The 25,082-nt window shown below is 41.6% G+C and overlaps 1 protein-coding gene across 1 annotated transcript; it reads right to left on the reverse strand.

Annotated features, from left to right (window-relative positions):
* Window position 1: 1 nt before the first annotated feature.
* Window positions 2-24,681, reverse strand: FAM199X (family with sequence similarity 199, X-linked). The gene is made up of 6 exons (XM_082264011.1): window positions 24,320-24,681; window positions 21,396-21,615; window positions 18,214-18,363; window positions 13,505-13,666; window positions 7,706-7,966; window positions 2-327 (listed from the first exon to the last, which is right to left on the reverse strand). The coding sequence occupies exons 1-6, from the start codon at window positions 24,484-24,486 to the stop codon at window positions 157-159; spliced, it is 1,131 nt and encodes a 376-aa protein (XP_082120137.1). The 5' UTR covers window positions 24,487-24,681; the 3' UTR covers window positions 2-156.
* Window positions 24,682-25,082: the final 401 nt, after the last annotated feature.

Raw genomic sequence — 25,082 nt, forward strand, 5'->3', positions numbered from 1 at the left:
TGGCAAGTAGGAAACACGGGCAACAGCACACATTGGGAGACCTAAAAATTAGATCCTACACCATATGATAGGAGACCCCATTTTTCTATATTTTAGTTTACTTAAATACCCTGGCCTTATAGAGACTTACGAAGAACACTGCTATGTTCACCCTTGTCACATAAGTACATCTACTTCTCCTTCATGATCTTCCTCATTGACTTTAACTGACAACACTTCTTCATTTAGGAACAAGCCGCTGAGTCTCTCCTTCCGAGCCTGCCTCTGCTCCTTCAGCTGTCTCTTCCGCAGTGCTTTCTGCTGCAGTTTTCTTTGCTTAGACCGTTTCTAAATTAAAACACAACATACAAAGTAAATTAGGATACAGAAAAGCATATAGCAACACAACATATAAAAAGTTTTCCTACCACTAATTTGCACAGAATGATTATTAGTATTGTGTTCGACATTGTAGCACATGACCAAACACAAGGTGCACCTCAAAGCAAAGGGTAGTACCCTGCTTCAAAAATTAAAAACAGAACAAAGCAGATCCTACAGAAGACAACACCTTTTGTTGGCATTTATCAAGAAGCATGGTGACTAAGAGCACAAGTTCCACTTCTTTGGGCTCCTGTGGTCATTTGGAGGGCAATGTATAGAGATCAGGTCAGGGTTTCTCAACCAGGGTTCCTCCAGAACTAGGGGGTCCTTGAGCAATAAGCAATTTCTGTCTCAGATAAGTTCCCACTGACACCAATTATCTTTTTAGCTATCTGTAAAGAGCACTCTTCCCACTGACCATCACACTAATGTATCATGAGATGTAGATCTAGTCATTTCTAGCAGGGGTTCCCTGAGACCAGAAAGTTATTTCAAGGGTTCCTCTGTGCTGAAAAGGTTGAGAAAGGTTGGATTAGAGTATGACTTCCCATAAAGCAGTTTGGAAACTATTTGTAGGTGAGCCTAACAGCCTGTTTCGAAAAATCAAGACATGGAATACTAGATTGGCAAAAAGATACAGCTAAGGCCAAAAAATATACCTTAAAAAGGATAAGTTCACCTTTTGGTACAGGTTACATGTTCCACCCATATTTAGATTGAAATACGCAACATATTCCAGCAGCTGCAGCCTCTCCCTGTGACAGCGAGTAGGGATCTTCACAGCCGCATCATTCATTCACAGTTTTCTGTGGATGCACAAACTACAATTCCTGTCAGCCACTGTAGCTGACTGCGAGGTTGCTAATGAGCGGCTTAGTAGTTCATTTACAGCCTGTATGGAGGTATGGGCATAAAAGCTGCAGGGCTGGTCTGCAGGTGTCTGGCATTGCACCCATGATCACGGATGCAATGCTTTCCAGGCACCTTAGGGGAAAAATAAATGCACACTTTTTTTTTTTTTTTTTTTTAAATGATCTTATCCCTTAATCTTACACAAGGGATTTAGACAGTCAATGTCACTGGGCCAGAAATTACCACAGCCTTTACTATTGTGGAAAAACATGACCTATTGGGGATATGCAAGAACTGGAATTGAGAGGGTTGTTTAACCCCTTGTCTCCAAAGATACATTTATAAACATCCTAGTTTAAGGGTTTATAACAGGCTCGTGACTGCTCCTGCAGACATAAGCTTGGTATTAATTTGGGTGGCTCTAGAGCTACTCGATCACTTTTACACAGTGCTATGAAGGTGCCACCCCACCCACCTGAATCTTGACTACCATAGCTTTCTGTGATTTCACAAGCGTGCACAATTTAAAGGCTTGTCATGTTTAGTATCTATTTACAATTTTACCTAGAAACTGGTATTAGAATAGTGTGTTTGTGTGCACCAATATTCAAATTAGTGTATTTTTTGCCTAAAAATGTGCATTCGATAAACAGCTGGGCAAATATTGTGCAACATAAAAAATTGCAACTGCCACCATTTTATTTTACAGAGCGCCTGCTTTCACAATATACATCATGGAATGTGGTTGAAAGTATTTTTTTCTAGGAGAAAAAAAAAAAAAGCAGATTTTGAACAAATTGAAAAGGAAAAAAAGAAAAAAAAAAAAAAAAACCACTCCAGGAGAAAAGTGGTTAAATAATTCCAGGTATGGCCTTTTTCACATAGTTACATTAGCCCAGCTTGGACCAATGTAACTAGGCATATACTATACCAGTTGAATCCCTCTATAAAAAAATAGTAATAAATAAACCTTAGGACATAAAAGGCTTTCTGAGTAATGAGAAAATGAAAAAAAGGGAAGACAGCTATGTTAGGTCTTCCTTAAGATGCCACATCTCCCAGACTTTATTGAACTGCTCAAGGGTACCAATGAGATGATCAGTAGGGTTTGGTTAGTTTAATATCTAATTCTAGTGTAGAGTTCCACAAGACATGTGTATCAGTTGTGGATTTCTTACAAAATGTTCCCATACATGTGTAATAATCTCTCTCACCCACAGGTGGTTTTAAAATGGCCGCTGCATACTTAATGAGCCATGTGGCTGTGGGGGATGTGCAACCATGTGTTGATGCACAAAATGAGTGAGGAGTGGTCAAGAGGAATGACCACATCCTGTGGGTGGTCTTTTGTATACAGGGCTATAAAAAGGAGTAATTTGCATGAGAAAAGGCCCTTTTTGCCTTTCGCTCTCTCTCTGGATGATCAGCTGTGGGGACAGCCATGATGCAGCCAGGATTTCGCAACGCCTTGTTTGTTTGTTCCAGAGATCCACTGGAAGCTGACCAGAGACAAGTATTTGATATTCTTGGGACAAGGGTTGTATGTTTAAGAAGCGTATTTCTGCTGTTTACAGACCATAGGCTGTTCATGTGTTAGGCATTGTTATATATGCCAGTCTTGTGATATGTTCCTAATAATGTACAGCATGCTTTTGTTTAGTAAAAGTACATTTATACCCTGCAGAGGTCTGAGCTTCCTTGTTTATACCGCAAAGTAACCTTGCTAGATATACGCAAGCAAAACAGTTGGGGGCTCGTGTCGGGATTGCGCTATAAATTCAACTGAAGCAGACCTGTTTCTGTGGTGTATTGTGTAGCTTGTGCTAGGTAAAAATGCTGTGTAAGCTGTTTAAGAAAAGCAAGGCTGCAGAGAGGTCTGGTGTCCAGAAGGGAGTGTGCAGCTTACCTATCTGGGCCAGAAACCATGAGTGAGAGCCTCTTGCTAAAGTATTTGCAAAGTATGCTTCTCCCTTGAACAAGACTTGGGGTGATAAAGTCTCAGATCATTTTGTAGATTTTAGCCTTAAGGGGTTTGGTGTAAGTAAAGCAGAGAAGAGGACAGTGTCCACAGTGGGTTGGTACTTTCTACATGCTCTCTATACAGAATCACAGAGAAGGGAGAAGGCAGAGGATGAACTTAAGGTATTAAAAGGCCAACAAGCAGTTGCTTCAGAGTGTGTGCGTTCAACTGCTAGTCGGGCTGATGATTTGCAAGAGCGGTGTGCAGCCCGCATGACCAAATCAATTAATGCCTTAAGGGAAAGGAAGGGCCGAAAACCTGTTAGTAAAGCCAGGGTACGTGCCATTGTCACATCCCAAAACTGGGATTGTGAGGATGTCTCCTCCAATGAGGATGAGAAGATAAGAGTTTGAAGTTTCAGATGATGACTATGTGTCCTATTCTGATGAAGTGAATGAAGTAGAAAAGGGGCCTACCCAAATTGAGCCCAAGGAGCAGCTTGCAGTGGTGACCGAAGACACTGCAAGCGAGGTGAATGATTTTGGTAAAGTTAAACCTGCAGTGGCTTTGAAGTGTGTTCAAACTTCTGTAGGCAGAGCTGAAGATTTGAATGAGCGGTGTGCAGCCCCCATAAGCATTTCTAATGATGACAAAAGGCCCTAAGCCTGCAAGGAAGACAAGGCCTATGGTCTCCAGAAGAAACATGTGGACTGATTTACTTAAGGCGGGGGTCCCTAGAGAGGAAATAGATGGCATCCCTACACCAGCTTTGTTTCAGAAGTGGGAACAAGTAAATGGGAATAGTTTATTTAGCCACATTAAGTGTTTCTGCTGTCATAGAATGGGGCATTTTGCTAGATACATGCTGTGATGATTGGACAACAGCAGGCTAGTATTCGCAGGACAGCACGGAGAGACATGCAAGTTTATTCCTTTCGTTGGAAGTCAAAGCCTTTCAGTGAAAATGTAACCGGGCAACAGTGGGCACCCTATAACAGTTTTGCAGTTAAATGTGAGCAGTGAGCTATGTTTTTTGGCACAGGTGGAAGGAACATATAATCCGCTTTGTCTTTAATTCTATTAAGGTACTGAGCATCGAGAGGTGAACAGGGCAGGACAGATGACCAAACCGGATGGGATGGAACAGACCAGAAGATGAGAGCCTGAGGAAGATGCAGATGATTTCCTGATGGTGGCTTAATTGGAGTGGACTTACATCTGAGCATTTACCAGGAGGACAAGGAACTTTCATCATTTGGGATTTTCTTTCCACAGACTGCCAAGGACATGGCTAACCCTATTTAAAGTAACGTTGTAGCTGCCAGGGACTTGGTCTGACCGCACTGATGATACGGGGGTCGAAAGGGAATATTTTCCTCCCATTAAACGGGGGGGGGGGGGGTTATTTTTGCCCTTTCCTGGCAAAGGCTTTAAAAGATGTTGAAGATTCATATGTTATAGATTCAACAGGTGGCATGTGCTGCAATGGTCTATTTGTAGTGACTTTATTGCCATAATATGGAGTTTAGATTTTCAGGCCATAGATTTTGTAAAGTAGAAATGTATGCAATTGTTTGTAATGCTGGTAATTATTGCCAATGTATGGGATCAAGAGGTGGATTGTATCAGTTGTGGATTTCTTACAAAATGTTCCCATACACGTGTAATAATCTCTCTCACCCACAGGTGGTTTTAAAATGGCCGATGCATACTTAATGAGCCATGTGGCTGTGGGGGATGTGCAACCATGTGTTGATGCACAAAATGAGTGAGGAATGGTCAAGAGGAATGACCACATCCTGTGGGTGGTCTTTTGTATACAGGGCTATAAAAAGTAATTTGCATGAGAAAAAGGCCCTTTTGCCTTTCGCTCTCTCTCTCTCTCTCTCTCTCTGGAGGATCAGCTGTGGGGACAGCCATGATGCAGCCAGGATTTTGCAATGCCTTGTTTGTTTCAGAGATCCACTGGAAGCTGACCAGAGCTAAGTATTTTATTTGATATTCTTGGGACAAGGGTTGTATGTTTAAGAAGCGTATTTCTGCTGTTTACAGACCATAGGCTGTTCATGTGTTAGGCATTGTTATATCTGCCAGTCTTGTGATATGTTCCTAATATTGTAATAGTTTGTATGTACAGCATGCTTTTGCTTAGTAAAAGTACATTTATACCCTGCAGAGGTCTGAGCTTCCTTGTTTATACCGCAAAGTAACCTTGCTAGATATAAGAAAGCAAAACAACATGGCAGCTCAAAGCTTTTCCGTTTGAAGGCTACCAGGCATCTGGCCGCGGTGAGTATGGGTAACGGCATTTTTTTTGCCATATTTTCAAAAGCCAGTCGGGGTGAGCCCAGAAGGTTGACCTGGGGGCTGAAGGGGATCCAGGTGTCAAACACTTTATAAAAAAAAGAGAATAGACAACAGTTTTACATATTACATCAGCTATACAAAAGAGAGGATCACTTGCTGAAACTATAATTTTACAAAGGTTTACATTTCCTAATGTATGACATTTTCTTAGTATGTTACATTATATCAGAGGTTCCCAACAAGTCTGTACTTCAGAAAGGCTGTGGAAGTTTCTGCTTGCCAAATTGATCAAAGTGTTAATTTATAGAAATGAATCTGGCAAAGTCCTACATTTAAAAAAAAACAAAAAAAAAAACATTTGTCTTCAGTACTTTAGAGTAACGGTTATATCAACACACGTAAAGTAACCAAAATCTGGTGATCCACACCAGGTTGTACATACTTAGTTACATAGTTACATAGTTACATAGTTAGTAAGGTTGAAAAAAGACATCAGTCCATCCAGTTCAACCTATGCATCCAGTTCAACCTATGAATGCGTGTGTGTGTTTGCTTTTAGTCGTACATTGTATACCCCTGTATGTTGTGGTCTTTAAGGTGTCCATCTACTCTCTGCTGATACGACTGCTTGTGGAAGAGAATTCCACATCCTTACTGCTCTTACAGTGAAGAACCCCTTACGCACTTTAAGGTTAAACCGCCTTTCCTCTAGTTTTAGTGAGTGGCCACGTGTCTTATTGTACCTCCTTTCTCTGAATAGTTTGTTCCTTATGCTCGGGTCACCAGTACAGTATTTGTACATTGATATATCCCCCCTCAATCGTCTTTTCTCCAGAGAGAAAAGGTTCAGTGCTTGTAGTCTTTCCTCATAGCGGATGTCCTCCATTCCCCTAATTATTTTTGTTGCCCTTCTCTGGACTTTCTCCAGTTCCAGCACATCCTTCCTGAGGACCGGTGCCCAGAACTGGACAGCATACTCCAGATGTGGCCGGACCAGAGTCTTGTAGAGTGGGAGAATAATCTCTATTTCTGGAGTGAATCCCCTTTTTTATACATCCCAGTATTCTGTTGGCTTTGCTTGCGGCGGCTTGGCATTGCATGCCACTGCCAAGCTTGTTGTCTACCAGTACCCCCAAGTCCTTTTCCCCCCCTAGTGAGTAGCTTGCTTTCTGGTTTCTGGCACCCAGGTGCATTACTTTACATTTTTCAACATTAAACCTCATCTGCCATGTAGTTGCCCACCCCGTTATTTTGTTCAGGTCTGCTTGCAAGGTTTCCACATCCTGCATAGAAGATATTGGCATGCCTAATTTAGTATCATCTGCAAATACTGAGATTGTACTAGATATCCCCTCCTCTAGATCATTTATGAATAAATTAAACAGGATTGGTCCCAGGACAGAACCCTGGGGGACCCCACTTTCCACACCCGCCCAATCCGAGTACTCCCCATTAATCACCACCCTCTGTACTCTCCCCTGGAGCCAGTTCTCTATCCAGGTACTCACCTTATGGTCCATACCTACCTTCCTTAGTTTGTACAGTAATCGTTTGTGGGGAACGGTGTCAAAGGCCTTTGCAAAGTCCAGATACACCACATCCACAGGCTTACCTTTATCTAGGTGGCTGCTCACTTCATCGTAGAAGGTTAATAGATTGGTTTGGCAAGAACGATTTTTCATGAATCCATGCTGATTACTACTTATAATACCAGTTTCATTACTAAAGTCTTGTATGTGGTCCCTTACAATTGGTAGGCAATTGTAATGCTTCAATAAATACCTCAGTACTTTGATAAAGGTAAAAAATAACCTCTGCATTACACCAATACTAAAGTGTATAAGAAGTCAAAGAAATTATATTTTCCTATAAATCAAAAAAGTTCAAAAGACAATCATGAATTTCCTTATGATCTGCAAACTGTGTACCTTACTCCTTAAAAAGAGGTTATGAATATCTGGCCTCATTTACATATATAACTGTGGTATTCCACTGACAGCCCAGCAGTCACACAACGCTACATAAACAACAAGTAATAAATTACAGGACTGCAACAAATACTGGCCAATACATATAGAAATAAAAGAAAGTCAAAACATGGCCATTCATTTACTTAGGTTTGCACTTTTCGCCCTTAAAAGGAGGTAATGAATATTAAAGTCAGTCTCAATTACATATACAACAATTTACAGGAAATGGTGGCAATTAGAGAAGTATTCTTACCTTTGAATCTCTTATTCTTTCTGCTGCACTGGCAGACAGATTACTGTCACTGTGAGTTCGACTCATGTTGGCACTTGAGTTAGAAGCCGAGTGACCGCCACTAGAACCAGTGCTGCTGGCTGTGCTGACCATACTCGCACTACTGCTACTCACGCTGGCTCCGCTCACACCACTTGTGCTGGCTGTACTATAACTGGTTCTTTTCCAGCTCTCTCGTGTGGATCGCTGTCGAGGACTATGCTCCTTGATATAGCTCCTGACCTGAGAACATGAATAAATCCATACTTGTCATGCAAATGGGAAGAGGGAAGCATGCAGACTTAAATCAGATCTACTACAAGAGTTGAACTATCAGATTTGAAATAGTAATGCCCTTTCCAAAGAAAAGGAGGTGTACTCTCTGATGGTAGATAAGCAATATAAAGTGTGAAGTGCAAATTAAATATAGTACACTGTGGTGCAGTGTGGAAGAAACCACTAGTGTGGATATATTGTGGCAAATGTGACCTGTGGTGTCACCAGAAAAGGTGTGCGTAAATGTGGTGATATAAAATGGTGCTCTAAACAAATATAAAATATAGGCAATGTGTTAAAATGAGCTACTATAGCTAGAAAATTATAAATACATTAGAACATGTTAAGCAACACAAATGTGACCACACAATATCTAAATAAATAGTAAAAAATCAATAAATATACTTGAATGTAAAGTGCTAATATAGGGAAGAGGTCTATCCCAAAATATCAAAATAGAGCACTTCTTACCTTTAATATATGCGAGTACCTCTCTTATTTGATTAATAAACTACCCTGTTCAAACGAGATTACACTATGTGCCTCTTATTGCTTTAAAATCCCGGTCCTATACGAGTGACACCCTGGTGGAATCCGGTATACACACAGTCTACGGTCGAGTTTTCCACATAGACCCCAGGCGCTCCCCACTTAGGAATCCTCCTCTGCAGACGCCCAATCCCAGGACCAGCTGAGGACATCAGGAGCCATACATTGGATTCCCATATATACCCGCTCTATACCCCTGTGTGGGGTGGGTATCTCTGGTGAGTGCATCATTCACTAGAGGGGTCACCAAGTACCTCACCGCCCACCACGGGGTCACCCACTGCATGTTCTCTATTGAAAACTGTCATTTGCTGCTAATAACGGACTTGCTTGCTTATTGCATATTTTATCGTGTTTCATATACCCACACGGGCACTGGCCTCACTTTGGACATTTTTTCACCATTTATATTATCTATTTTTCACCATAGCTATTTGTCACTTCTATTTGAGTCCAGTCACTACTATTTATTCTATTTACGTGTCACCAATATTTTGGGATAGACCTCTTCCCTATATTAGCACTTTACATTTGAGTATATTTATTGATTTTACTATTTAGATATTGTGTGGTCACATTTGTGTTGCTTAACATGTTCTAATGTATTTATAATTTTCTAGCTATAGTAGCTCATTTAACACATTGCCTATATTTTATATTTGTTTAGAGCACCATTTTATATCACCACATTTACGCACATCTTTTCTGGTGACACCACAGGTCACATTTGCCACAATATATCCACACTAGTGGTTTCTTCCACACTGCACCACAGTGTACTATATTTAATTTGCACTTCACACTATATATTGCTTATCTACCATCAGAGAGTACATCTCCTTTTCTTTGGAAAGGGCATTACATTTTTATTCAGTGCATCATTTTCCTACCTCAGCATATTTGCACGTTAACTATCTCCCACTACATCTTCCTAACTAGGCAGCGCCAATTTTACTCATTTTATCCATCTACTGTATTTAACTTATTTTATCCATCTACTGCATCTATCTACTTTTATTCGAATAGTCCTAAGCGCAGTTTTTTATATTATCATTGAAATAGATTAATTATTCACAGCAACTCTTGCATTTCTGCCTTAAAAGGATAAATGAAAATGCGCATGATTATTCTGGCCACCATCAAGCACAATTGTTTGCAATTATTCCATAAACCTTTAGAGTACATGCACACGGCCACAAAAGGGTCATGCAGCGTACAGTCAGGCATAATTCTTTGCCCATGGTCACAGGTGCAGCTTACAGCATACTGCCAGCAGCCTGTCAAAATCAAGGACATCCTGAAATACGCACCAGATTTACACAGATGTATGCACATCCAAGTAGTACATGCTTATAGGAAGACCATGCACTGCCCTGAACAGAATACAATTTAAAAGTTCTTGAAAATAAGGTTTTACATAGAAATGTGTTTCATAAAAACTCAGAATAACTGCATCAGATTAGATTTTAATGTTCTTTGGCACCAGTCAATATTCAGATCATTCTTCATTCTTTTTCAGTAATCTTTCCTGCTGCAAATTCTAGCTATTACACAAAACTAGAAATGGCCAATATACAAGACAAAATGGACACAACACTTTTAATCTGTTTTCCATCTTCTACAACTTAAAGTGGATGTAAACCTCATTCATGAAATCTAACGTGGACACATTTATCTGTAGTGTTTACTTATCTCTCTCTAAAGCCCTAAGCCTGGTGTTTTTTGCAGCTCCGTTCCTTTATTAGCATAACTTCTGACAAGTTTTCTGACACAGGAGATAAAAGCAGCTGGAAATTTTGTCCGGGTGGGTTCATAGAGGTCTATTCACAGCACAGCTCTGCATGTTTTTTCCTTCCTCTGCCTATGTGGAAGGGGGGGGGTGCCTTTCCTCCAATGAGCAGTCGGCAAAGTGTACGACAAGACTCCACACCCAATGCTGGAACCGAAAAGATTATAACACTATGTTCACATTCTAAACAGAGTACAAAGCGGAGGACAACAGATCTACAAATAAAACTTATGTAGGGCGATTGGTCTAATCTCTGTATCATCTGAGGCTGTTCACTTCACTAGGTATATGTGAGGGGTTACATCCAGAAATTCTCAAACTCTACAAGCTATACTACATGCCATGGGGAGCACTAACAGCTGAATTTAGTGCAAAGAAATACAGAGCATCCTCACATCTATACACAAATGGGGTCCAGGTACAGTCCCCAGGGAACTGGTGGGGAGGCCACCAATCCAGAAGCTGCATAAAAAGCCACAGTGGCTTTGGTGTACCTATGTGATGAAAAAAAAAAGCTCGGAAGAAATTCAGAGTGTAAAAGCTAAAAACAATGAAAGGTGCCAAGCTACTCCCAGTAGACAAAATAAATCCATTACCTAGAAACACTAGCAAAATGAAAGCCAACAGAGTGGAAAGGGTTATACAAAAGGGGAGGTCCAACCACCTGAAGATAGCTGCATATAACCCAGCTGTAATGATTTAAATAAGTCGTAGTCCTATACTATATGTTTACCAGGACAGGAAATGCAAAATAGAAATTGTTCTGCTTTTTTTTTTTATCAAACAGGCAAGTAAAAGATGAAAAAGGAGAGCTTAATTGCCTGTAAATTCTTTATCTTGAAGCAAAACCCATTTTTTATGGTCCTCATTCCTGCCTCATCCCCCCCTCCCTCCTGCACATTACCAAAAAATAAAGTTACTGGAGTTGTTGCACAGTGATGCGGAAATCTGCTTGTTTTAAGCTGGATGCTGGCAAATTGAAGGGCAGGAAGCAAGAAGCGGCAGAGCTAGAGATTCTGTTCAGTACCCCATTTAAAAGGACGATTGGATCCAGGAGGCTAAGGATGTCTCAGATCCAGACTTGTGCAAATGCAAACTGACATAGTGGTTACCCCTTCATTTTGAAGAGGGCTTCTGGGTGAGCTTAGTTGACCAGTTTGGGCAACAAAAGTATCAAGAGTGGGTTTTGACAATGTTTGAGGAGAGCGACACAGTCCCCACTGCTCAGCAGTAGTAGCAGACTTAGGCTTTTTCTTATGGAGTAGGATTAACTTTTTCCAAGCAAATTCATTGAGGAATTTATCAAGGAATTGCCCAAATAGGCATTTGCCATCAAGGGGCATGCATTAGATGTGCCTTAGACCAAGCTTGTAACCATAAGTCACCATAAGTAACCATCCTGCGCATTAACTCTAGAGATGTGGTGAATTACATGCTCTAGAGGTCCACACAAAACAAATAAGGCCAGGAGCATTAGCTGCACTTGTTAGAAGAGAATTGGGTCATCAAATACAGGTTCAGGTTTTCTATTCATCCATCTTGTCCAGTTAGTCTGGCAGGCAGATGTGATCGCAACTGCCAGCAGCAGGGCTGGACCTGGAAGGTCAAAGGAAGCCTTTAGGAGGCCTTTAAAATGTCCATCAATAAATCTCTAAAAAGAGGGATCATTATCAACAGGAACGGAATAGCATTTTTTTTTTCAGGCCTGAAATGGCAGGCTCTACTATTGGAACAGTCCATTTCTTCTAAAATTCCTTTTCCATAGGATATATATTTCAGCAAAAAGCTTAAGAGGATGAATATCCTTTCAGAATTAGGCCAATCCTTATAATGTACATTCAATTTGTGCATGGATAGGAAAAGCCAATTTTTTTATTTTATTATTATTATTTAGCGCACATAGGGGTTTGTTTGAGCTGTTGAGACCCGGGTGCTGCTAGACAAAGACTAGTTTATACTGCATTGACCAGTGTGTCTACAGTGGACAGCAACTGCCAAGAATTCATTGCTTGCGTCTATCAGGGGTTAAAAAATGCTCTGCTGCACCCAGTACAATCTCTGGGTCCCCTTTGCTTTTTTCCATCATTGTCTATCAGGTTAGCAAGGCGCCAAGAGTGCTGAAAGTTTTCCAAACCTGCTTTTGTCATACAGGCACATTATGTGAGCTTGAGAGGGAGCTAGAGTCAGAGGAGGGCAGGGGTGGAGAGGTGTCGTCATAATAAGACATAGCTATTACCCTAGCCTAGAGCAATCACTGTGAGCAGCGTTTCAAGTTATCTGTAGGCCATTGGCACAGTGCATGCTAGTTGTCCCAGCTCCCTAGCGACTATGATCCACCATTGCTAAGTGAGGGGATCCTCAGCGGGGTACTCATGGAATGGATGCAGAGAAAATAGGGTTTTGCATGTCCAGAATTTAGGAGTTGCAATAACACGGACTATATTCCTTGCCTGTGTCTCTGCAGCAGAAGGTGGAAGGAAGTGCAGCAAATGATTTTCAGCTGATATAATGGGTGGAAATACATCAGCCACGAGGCGTGTGGCAGCCATGTCATCATCCCGAGACAAAGCACAGATGGGAAGAGACAGCCAAATTTATAATGTACATACTTTTACCACTGAGGGCATCAGAGACTTGTAATAATGGAGAGTAACACACAGCTAATGATTCCCCATTTCTGTGCCTATGCATCCTGCTTGAATGCTATGCACTGAGAATTGTATATAGCCAGAATCAGTCCAAACATTACAAGAAAACCTCATCTTGCCTTGCCCATTAAGGGTTCAGGCTTCACCCCTCACAGTGAGCGCTAGGGGTGGCCCTAGTAAAACTTATTTTGCCAGTGTCTAATCACCTGAAGGTGGCCTACATAACCCATGGTTAAAGAATAGAATTCCTGTATTCTGTACTGTACAATTAAGACTGAAGGATTAAAAAAATAAAAAAAAAAAAAAAAAAAAAAAAGGAGCTAAAGTCTCCAGTGTGCAAAGACCCAAACACAGACAGTAGCATGACCACTTAGCAAACCATGTCAGCAATTTTATTGGATGGAAGTCAAAACTATAAGCAGTATCCAGTTTCTCCAGAGTAATGTGTTGTGTCCGATAACTGTTTTTTGTGTAATCTTCATTTCATAGTTTTGTCTATATGAGAGCTGACCAACAAACCTGTTTTAGTTTTTCATCAGTCAAACAGTTCAGTTCGATGATAAATTCGCTGTCTGTAGGGGAGATCTGCGCTGTAGGATCAATTATCTTTATGATGTCAAGCTGTTCTCGTAGACCCATCTCTGTGCTGACCTTTCGACTGAGATATTCAATGTATTCAACCTAGGGGAACAAAGTATTAAAGATCAGAAAAGAAGAAAAACACATTTCACTGAATTAGCAGCCAAAAAAAAAAAAAACACACAGCTTACTGGGCTTTTGCCAGATTCTCAGGTTTCTGCCTTTAACAGACAGCTCTTTGGATCTCATATTGACAGTTGACAGCAACAGATTCCAAATGCAAATAGCACATTTGAAATGAACTCTGGACCTTTTATCTGCTCCTTGTAAATGGGATAATGAGGGAATAACACACACCTGGCCATGGAACAGCTGAGCAGCCAATTGTCCCATTACTTTTGGTTCCTTAAAAAGTGGGAGGTACATATAGAAACTGTTGTATTTCCTACACCTTTCACCTGATTTGGATGTAAAATACCCTCAAATTAAAGCTGAACGTCTGCAGTTAAAGCACATCTTGTTTGTTTCATTTCAAATCCATTGTGGTGGTGTATAGAGCCAAAAAGATTAGAATTGTGTCGATGTCCCAATATATATATATATTATATATTATATATACACATATACACACACATATACACACCACTGCTTGCCTGCACATTGCTACTCTCTGGATAAATACACATGGATCGCTACAGTCTCCGCCCTCATCCAGCCCCCTCTAGCTCTGCAGCTCTCTTTGGCTTTCCTATGGCTCATCACTCCCTCTCTTGCTGACAAACTCGCACAAGAGAGAGAGCTGTACATGATGTCATTAGCTTAGGCTAATGACAAGACAAGAAAGAGAAAAGTGGGCTGTATAAGGTATTTACTGGCAGAAAAGAGAGAAGTTTTACTATCCAAATTAAAACAAGGGCAGAAGATTTAATCGATGGAAAGATGAAAAAATGACTAAAAAGTAGGGGGTGTTAAATATAATCGCAGCATCGATGCATCGCGATTCAGACGTTTGCAAATCTGCATCAATGCCGAGAGTCGGCCAAATTGATAGCTGTCATCCTGAGCTCCGTACAGTGTTCTGAACAGAGGCAAAGCCTGCCTGGTGACTAAAGTGCCCTCCCCTTCCAGATGGACACTGAAGCAGAAAGTCAGCTGATGAGCTGACCGCCAGTAGAGTGAAGGGGAGGAGTTTGAGGAGACCCCACATGAGCAGAAGCATCCCTGGAGGCACCGGAAGAGAGGCAGACACACACAAAGCATGCAGGAGAGGGAATTAACTGACACAGAGCAAGCGAGTGCCACTATCACTGATCCCATTCTCTAGACCAGTGTTTCTCAACTCCGGTCCTCAGGGCACACTAACAGGCCAGATTTTAAGTATTACCTTGGGGAGATGCAGACTAGAATACTGCAATCACTGAGCAGCAAATTATATCATCTGTGATGTACTTCAGTTTTCTTGCAAACCTGGCCTGTTAAGTGTGCCCTGAGGACCGGAGTTGAGAAACACTTCTCTAGACTACCATCCCTCCACCACCATCCCTCTGCCTGATCCCATCCCTCCACCACTACCATCCTTCTGCCTGATCCCCTCCCTACCATTCCTCTGACTGATCCCATCCCTCCACCACTACCATCCCTCTGCATGATCCCATCCCTCCACCACTACCATCCCTCTGCCTGATCCCATCCCTCCACTACAATCCATCCCTCTGCCTGATCCTATCCCTCCACCACTACCATCCCTCTGCCTGATCCCATTCCTCCACCACTACCATCCCTCTGCCTGATTCCATTCCTCCACCACTACCATCCCTCTGCCTGATCCCGTTCCTCCACCACTACCATCCCTCTGCCTGATCCCGTTCCTCCACCACTACCAACCCTCTGCCTGATCCCGTTCCTCCACCACTACCATCGCTCTGCCTGATCCCGTTCCTCGACCACTACCATCCCTCTGCCTGATCCCATCCCTCCACCACTACCACCCCTCTGCCTGATCCCATCCCTCCACCACTACCATCCCTCTGCCTGATCCCATCCCTCCACCACTACCATCCCTCTACCACTACCATCCCTCTGCCCGATTCCCTCCCTCCACCACTACCATCCCTCTGCCTGATCCCATTCCTCCACCACTACCATCCCTCTGCCTGATGCCATTCCTCCACCACTACCATCCCTCTGCCTGATCCCATTCCTCCACCACTACCATCCCTCTGTCTGATCCCATTCCTCCACCACTACCATCCCTCTGTCACTGTCACATATTTTGTGCATTTTGGACAGAACAGCATTTCAGGTCTTTGAGAACAATCTACTGAGCAGCTCAGAACTAGTTTGAGAGAGAGTCAGTCTGTAAAGAATGCCCCTTTGTTCTCTGTAATGAACTGAAAGTGAACACCTTGTAGCCCTCTTTTGGGATAGTTATAAGAATTACCCTCCCCAAAACAGGATATTGCGCTAAGAGCAAATGCAAATAAAAAAATTTAGTTTTTCTGCTTGAAATTTCGGATAAATACCGTGGGCATTAATCAGAATGCATCGCAGAATCGAATTGTTGATAGAATAATCGTAATAGAATCCTGAGATCAGTGAAGATGTAAACAGCCAACGTGCTGGCAATAAGTCATGTAGGACACAGGGCACACACCGGTTGACATTCTGGCACGTAGGCATAGCCATGATCATAAAACATTACACTCGTTACTGCCCAGGCACCAGAAGTCAACCCTCTCTTCAAGAAGAAATTCAATATATTTGTGCCATATGGAAGAACCTACAAACTATTTAAATGACCTCTATACTGTATAGTATACATCCATGTATTTTGGGACCTTGCTTTGAGCACAAGGTATGGACCATTAAATTGTAAAAAATGTCTTGGTATACTAACGCTTTAAGAATTCCCTCCACTAGAACTAAGGGGCCAAGCCTAACCCCTGAAAAACAACCCAACACTCTAATCCTTCCTCCACCAAATGATTTGGACCAGTGCACAAAGCAAGGTCCATAAAAAGACATGGATGAGCGAGTTTGGGTTGGAGGAACTTGACTGGCCTGCACAGAGTCCTGACCTCAACCTGGTAGAAGACCTTTGGGATGAATTAGAGCGGAGACTGCGGGCCAGGCCTTTGCCTCCAACATCAGTGCAGGACCTCACAAATGCGCTTCTGGAAGAATGATCAAACATACCCATAGACACACTCCTAAACCTTGTGGACAGCCTTCCCAGAAGAGTTGAAGCCGTTATAGCTGCAAAGGGTGGGCCAACTCATTATTTCATCCCTACGGACAAAGGCTGGGATGCTATTAACCTCCCTGGCGGTATGATTCTGTCAGGAATTACATACTAAAAGCGGTACAATTCTTTTCATGGAAATTTGGCGTTATGTATTATAGGCCTACAATTCTTAGTAATTACTGACTTAAACCTGACCAAAACAAGAGTCTAGTAGACATCCCAGATGTGATAAATTTGAAACACAAACGCATGAATTATAATCTAATCAATAATGTAATTTTATTATTTACATTATTGATTAGATTATAATTCATGCATTATATAGTGTGTGTATATATATATATATATATATATATATATATATATATATATATATATATATATATATATAGCTAGCTGCTGCAGGGGACGGAACTAGGAAGTCATCACACCGGAGGACGGAGGAGCGGCGGGACTCTCGGCTGGCGGTCACAGCAATGAGAGATCATCGCTGGATCGCCAGGAGAAGGTAAGAGAACACCGCTGCGCTCTCTGCACATCTACCCCGAGCGTGACTCGGGGTTACCGCTCCTGATAGAAAAAATCAACCTCGAGTCACGCTCGGGATTACCGCCAAGGAGGTTAAAGTTCATGTGTATATAAAGGCAGCATTACAAATACTTTTGGTAATAAGTGTATATATGGAGCATTTGGCTGCATTTCTTCAACTGTACATTACTCACCTCCTAACAGATGTACAGACAGCTGAAGGAGTCTGTGTGTTCAAAGCCCAAATAGGTAGGTAAAACACAGTTTCTTTGGTATTAACTGTCATTGTCTGCTTTTACCTACTGGTATGCTTATAATAAAGCTTACCTCTAGGTAAAATTAATATCTCCTAAAAGGTGCATAGTTTAGAAGGTATTCTAGCCAGCAGTAGCTGGTGAAGTCACTGGCGCACACGCGCTGAGAGAACAGCATACCTGTGCCGTTCCTTCAGAGCTGTGTGCCGGAAGGGACGACATCGAGGCTCAGCCAATCAAGTGGCCACAGCCCGTAAACCGAGAAGGAAGATCGGGGGAAGATGGAAGCCTCTGCAGTGGTGCATACTAGCACATTATGCCTTTGCTTTGCAGGGGGGAAACTTATTTCTTTATTTATTTTTTAAAGAGTTTACTACCACTTTAACAGAAAAGCTGGCATATATGACCAGCTTTACATCACTAATCCATTTCAAAAGCATAAAAGGAAGAGAACGTAAGCAGCACTGGTGGGATAGACACAATTACTGATGTCTAGAGAAACAATCTTCTCAGCTAGTACTCCAGTGTAGCATAGAAAGATTTACAATAAATCTTGGGAGAACTAAACAGGTTTCTAAACCACAGATGAAAAGAAAATATATAAAGTGTGGTGTTGGTATTACCTGTTCATCATTTGTCATAGCACTCCATGGGAGCTCGTCAAGATTCAGGTGTTTGTTCTTTTTCTTGGAGGGGAGGCAGGGAGAGCTGGGTATGCTGGGTATCACATCAGACAGAACATCACTACCACTCGCTATGTCACTTCCAGGTAACTAGAGAGAAAAAAGATGGTAAGCTTTACTCTGCACAGTTGAAAGTTACTCAAGGCAGGGTATTTCTGCATACCCCAAAGGCATGAAAGGAAGGTAATGGACACTAACCAAAAAGGTCCCATGTGGCACTTAGTAGTATAGTATTTACTCTCCTGAGAGTGAGAGTTAACCTTTTGAAAAAAAAAAAGTGGCATGCACCGTGGTAACTATTCACGGTGACTTCTAGAATTAAATCTGTAATCCAAGCGAGGAAGAAGTAAGAAGAGCAATAACAAGTCTAGCAATAGGAAAGGCTTCAGGACCAGACGGACTTCCGTTAGAAGTATATAGTAAATACGTGGATATTCTTGCCCCAGTGCTAGTTCAAGTATTTGATGCAGCTTTCAGGGTAAAAAGACTTCCTGAATCCATGTATTTAGCTACAGTAGTACTAATTCCAAAACCAGATAAAAATTTAACAGATTGTGCTTCATACCGACCCATATCATTATTAAATACAGACTACAAAATTCTTGCAAAAAATTTGGCCCATAGATTAAACAATGTAATACATCCAGATCAAACTGGATTTATGCCAGGAAAATCCACATCTATAAATCTTCGAAGAACACAACTTATAGCTCAGCTTAGAGATCAACTACCAGACTCAAGTGTCTTGGCCTCTCTTGATACAGCAAAGGCTTTTGATTCTATTGAATGGCCCTTTTTGCAGGCAGTGCTTAGGGCATTTGTATTTGGGGAGAAATTCTGTACTTGGGTGGAAATAATGTATCTAAATCCAACTTCTCAGCTGTTGGTAAATGGCTTTTTAACCAAGGCCATACAGTTATATAGAGGCACCCAGCAGGGATGCCCTCTATCACCACTTTTATTTTCAGTAGCTATTGAATCTTTGGCACTTCGACTTCGGCAAACCCCTTCTGTACGGGGCATTACATTGGCAGAAAGGATAGATATAGTGGGATTATATGCTGATGATCTTGTTTTATATTTAAATGATGCACATGGATCATTGGAAGCAGCTATGCATATAATAGAACTATTTGGTTCTTATTCAGGCCTTAAAATTAATTGGCAAAAATCCTCCCTTATGCCATTGCAACCACAACTACTCACACTATGCAAGGATTCAAGTTTATTAAAGGTAGTGTCCTCTTTCAAATACCCGGGAATAAATATTACAAGATTACCACAAGCAGCTTTACAGGCTAACCTTAATCCACTCATGACAACAATTAAAACGAAATTAGCTACTTGGGCTAAATTACCACTTTCAGTTGCAGGGAGAATAAATTTAATCAAGATGGTCCTATTACCTAAATGTTTATACATTTTTTCACATATGTCGGTTATAGTCCCTAAAACTATTTTTAAAAAAATAGATGCCCTATTTACCACATTTATTTGGGGAAAGGGTAGAAATAAAATAAAGTTAACCACACTTCAGAGCTAAAACAGAAGCAGGTATGGCACTTCCTAATATATACAGATACTATCTCGCTGGACAACTTAAACATCTTACAGGATGGATAGTACCAGGAACACCACAGATGGTAGAATCACACCTGGCTCATGTTTTACAAATCGATAATTTACTTATAGCCCTAGAAACACCTTTGAATAAATTAAAATATAAGCAAATACCAATGTTAACATTATCTCGTACAATATGGAGAGAGGCAAAACGTATAGAGGGAAACACACAAATAAACATGGATCTCCCATTATGGCGAAACCCAATGTTTAATCAACTGAAACAATTGGTAGAGTATCAGTTCTGGGAACAAAAAGGGATATCAGTCCTTGCAGACGTATATGACATAACACATATGTACTCTTTTTCAGATATACAAATGAAATATGATATACCACATACCTCATTATATAGATACCTACAGTTGCGGCATGCGTTACAAGTTCAATTTGGAGTTTTGGGACCTGGGATCTCTAGATATCCAATGATTAGTATCCTTAGGTCCCAGGGCCCTAAAGGATTAATCTCTAAAATATATGCACATTTAACCAGGGTTAATTCAGGAATGAATCCCTTGGCAATAAGAACAAAATGGCAGGAAATAATTCCCAATTTAACTGATGAAGATTGGAAAGAAGCCTGTTCATCCCATTTATATGTATCGCCAGCAGCAAACAATAGGTTAATACAATTATATATGCTACATCAATCATATCTCTCTCCAAGTAGACTTTATGCAATGCAAAGCATTGCATCTCCTAAATGTTTGAGATGCAGTGCTAAGCGGGCAGACTTTATACATATTATGTGGTTTTGTCCAGTGATATCAAGATTCTGGCAGGAAATAATTCAAATATTATCCTCTGTCCTGAATATGCCTGTACCTTTGACCCCAGAAACCTGTTTGCTGGGTATATTAGATGAAATAACATGGTCTAGATATCACAGGATAATGCTTAGAGAAACGCTGTTTATGGCAAGGAAAACAATCACAGTTAAGTGAATTCAAGTGAAGCCCCCTGTTGTTAAGAACTGGATAAGAGCGGTAAATCAGATTTTACCATTTGAAAAAGTATTGTATATGCATAGAGGATGCTCAACGAAATATAATAAAATTTGGGATAATTGGAGTCAATCAACATTAACCAATGGTTGAATATAAGGAGATAACCAAGAGGATATAGAGGGATGCACATAGTATGATGAGGAAATAAATCTATGAATGCAATGGAGCAAGGGGTTGGGGCACACCGGGACAACGGCGATCAATTAAGCTAAATGGATATACCTTGGCATAAAGAGATTATGAATACTAAGTAAACAGATAATTATTTGCATATTGTATATATTTTTTTATTTTATATTGTTTTGTCCCTTTTGTTGAAAGGATGTTTGTAATGTTAGTTTTTATGCACATATTGAAATAAAAAGAATTAAAAAAAAAAGAATTAAATCTGTATTTTTTCTGCAGTAGCTCAATTCTTACTAAACGTTGTGAACAAGAGCAGGAGATGCAAGTGGGTTTCAACTTGTAAAATTTCACAATTCGGCAAATTACCTGCCATTCAAACTCGCTGTCAGACCAGTCCCAATATGTACTGATGGATGACGAGACATCACTGCATACGCTACCCTCTGGAAACAAATCAAAGGAAGTGAAGTCTTGGTCATCCAGAAGAGAATAGCAATCATCCTGATCCCCAACTGAGACAGAGGAAAATAATTCCTCGCTGCATTCAGAACTTGCCACACTAGTTCCACAAGATGTCAGATTCCACCTGTAAAGTACAATTGGAGAGTCATTAAATCTTTGAAATGCCTTCACAAGATAACAGAAATAATACCTCACATGTTCCAGGACCTCACTGTCTACCCGGGACCCAGACATCTTCATCTCAAGCACTTAAAGCCCAACACCAGCAAGACTTGTTTTTTGTTTTGTTTTTTTTTTTTAGTTCAAAAAACTTTGGTCAGTTTAAGAAAACCTTTCCTGGGAGATACACTGACACTGCCATGGCTAATTTTCATTCTGCACGTGCTAGTTAGCCAGTTCCATGCCTGTCATGTGGACCCTCTGCAGTTAAGGGATCCTGACTTTACTCTGACATTACTGATCTGAACACTTATTCCAAGTCAGTGATCAGAAAGTAACAAAGTCAGAGGACCGGCAGAATAGCCAGGCAATGGGAATTTTCAGAGGAAGGTAAGCAATAGTAGGCCCAGGTTTCTCCCAAGAAGTAATCTCTTAAAACCAGATCTAGCATTAAATCTATTTTACTCACACGTGTGTCCAATGACTTCCATGTATATCAGTCTAGCCCTGTGTCTGATGACTGCCATGTATATCAGTATATTCCTGTGTCTGATGACTGCCATGTATATCAGTATATTCCTATGTCTGATGACTGCCATGTATATCAGTATATCCCTGTGTCTGATGACTGCCATGTATATCAGTATATTCCTATGTCTGATGACTGCCATGTATATCAGTATATCCCTGTGTCTGATGACTGCCATGTACAGTGGGTACGGAAAGTATTCAGACCCCCTTAAATTTTTCACTCTTTGTTATATTGCAGCCATTTGCTAAAATCATTTAAGTTCATTCTTCTTCCTCATGAATGTACACATAGCACCCCATACTGACAGAAAAACACAGAATTGTTGACATTTTTGCAGATTTATTAAAAAAGAAAAACTGAAATATCACATGGTCCTAAGTATTCAGACCCTTTGCTGTGACACTCATATATTTAACTCAGGTGCTTTCCATTTCTTCTGATCATCCTTGAGATGGTTCTACACCTTCATTTGAGTCCAGCTGTGTTTGATTATACTGATTGGACTTGATTAGGAAAGCCACACACCTGTCTATATAAGACCTTCCAGATCACAATGCATGTCAGAGCAAATGAGAATCATGAGGTCAAAGGAACTGCCTGAAGAGCTCAGAGACAGAATTGTGGCAAGGCACAGATCTGGCCAAGGTTACAAAAAGATTTCTGCTGCACTTAAGGTTCCTAAGAGCACAGTGGCCTCCATAATCCTCAAATGGAAGACGTTTGGGATGACCAGAACCCTTCCTAGAGCTGGCCGTCCGGCCAAACTGAGTTATCGGGGGAGAAGAGCCTTGGTGAGAGAGGTAAAGAAGAACCCAAAGATCACTGTGGCTGAGCTCCAGAGATGCAGTCAGGAGATGGGAGAAAGTTGTAGAAAGTCAACCATCACTGCAGCCCTCCACCAGTCGGGGCTTTATGGCAGAGTGGCCCGACGGAAGCCTCTCCTCAGTGTAAGACACATGAAAGCCCGCATGGAGTTTGCTAAAAAACACCTGAAGGACTCCAAGATGGTGAGAAATAAGATTCTCTGGTCTGATGAGACCAAAATAGAACTTTTTGGCCTTAATTCTAAGCAGTATGTGTGGAGAAAACCAGGCACTGCTCATCACCTGTCCAATACAGTCCCAACAGTGAAGCATGGTGGTGGCAGCATCATGCTGTGGGGGTGTTTTTCAGCTGCAGGGACAGGACAACTGGTTGCAATCGAGGGAAAGATGAATGCGGCCAAGTACAGGGATATCCTGGACAAAAACCTTCTCCAGAGTGCTCTGGACCTCAGACTGGGCCGAAGGTTTACCTTCCAACAAGACAATGACCCTAAGCACACAGCTAAAATAACGAAGGAGTGGCTTTACAACAACTCCATGACTGTTCTTGAATGGCCCAGCCAGAGCCCTGACTTAAACCCAATTGAGCATCTCTGGAGAGACCTAAAAATGGCTGTCCACCAATGTTTACCATCCAACCTGACAGAACTGGAGAGGATCTGCAAGGAGGAATGGCAGAGGATCCCCAAATCCAGGTGTGAAAGACTTGTTGCATCTTTCCCAAAAAGACTCCTGGCTGTATTAGATCAAAAGGGGGCTTCTACTAAATACTGAGCAAAGGGTCTGAATACTTGGGACCATGTGATATTTCAGTTTTTCTTTTTTAATAAATCTGCAACAATGTCAACAATTCTGTGTTTTTCTGTCAGTATGGGGTGCTATGTGTACATTCATGAGGAAGAAGAATGAACTTAAATGATTTTAGCAAATGGCTGCAATATAACAAAGAGTGAAAAATTTAAGGGGGTCTGAATACTTTCCGTACCCACTGTATATCAGTATATTCCTGTGTCTGATGACTGCCATGTATATCAGTATATCCCTGTGTCTGATGACTGCCATGTATATCAGTATATTCCTGTGTCTGATGACTGCCATGTATATCAGTATATCCCTGTGTCTGATGACTGCCATGTATATCAGTATACCCCTGTGTCTGACGACTGCCATGTATATCAGTATATCCCTGTGTCTGATGACTGCCATGTATATCAGTATATTCCTGTGTCTGATGACTGCCATGTATAGGGGTGTAGCCATGTGTCCTGTGCTGTTTGTGGAAATCCTGAGTATGTGGCCTGCTGTACACCCACCTGTTAGAGTGGAATCGATGAAGGGGGTCGGTACGGTGACAGGAGGAGAGCTGACAGCCGAAGTCACTGCCATCCAGACATCCCTCCTCACTGATGCTGCCTCTCTGGGAGAGGAGGGGGAAGGGCTCGTCTGGGGCCAGGAACTTCTCATAGAGGCCCTCAGACATGGTGCACACGAGGGTTCCGGCCTCCTATGTACGGCTCACAGGGGAAGACCACCAGCCATCTCCGGGAGTCTTCCCTCCGCTCAGTGCTGACTCAGGCCAGTGAAATCCAGCTCACCGGCTCAGCATCTCCAGCCTTTGGACGAGGCAAATGTCGCAGCTTTTCCCGGGACTAACAGAGACAGGCCGGCCCTTCTTCCTGTCTGTGTGGGGTGTGCGTGCAGGGACGGGCGCCACCTACAGGCCGGGAGAGTCACGGCATGGAGAGACACAGACGGGAATAGTGCTCAGTGCTGGGAATATTGTACACACAGCCAGAGACTGGGCCAATATTCACCAGACTTCCACAATCCAAGGCCTGGCTTCATAGTTTTATAAAATCATCATAATGAGCGTATATTGCCGATTACACTCAGTAATATATTCATAAAGCAGTGAATCTGACATTCAGCAAACTTTCAGAACCTCTTTCTATGTGTGATTTAAACTGAACTTCACTCTTTCAATCAACGTGAACTATTTTTAACCACTTCTGGACTGGAAGGATTTGCCCCCTTAATGACCAGGCCATATTTTGTGATTCGGCACTGCGTTACTTT

This window comes from Pelophylax lessonae (assembly GCF_965119305.1).
Source record: "Pelophylax lessonae genome assembly, chromosome: 7".
Lineage (NCBI taxonomy): Eukaryota > Metazoa > Chordata > Amphibia > Anura > Ranidae > Pelophylax > Pelophylax lessonae.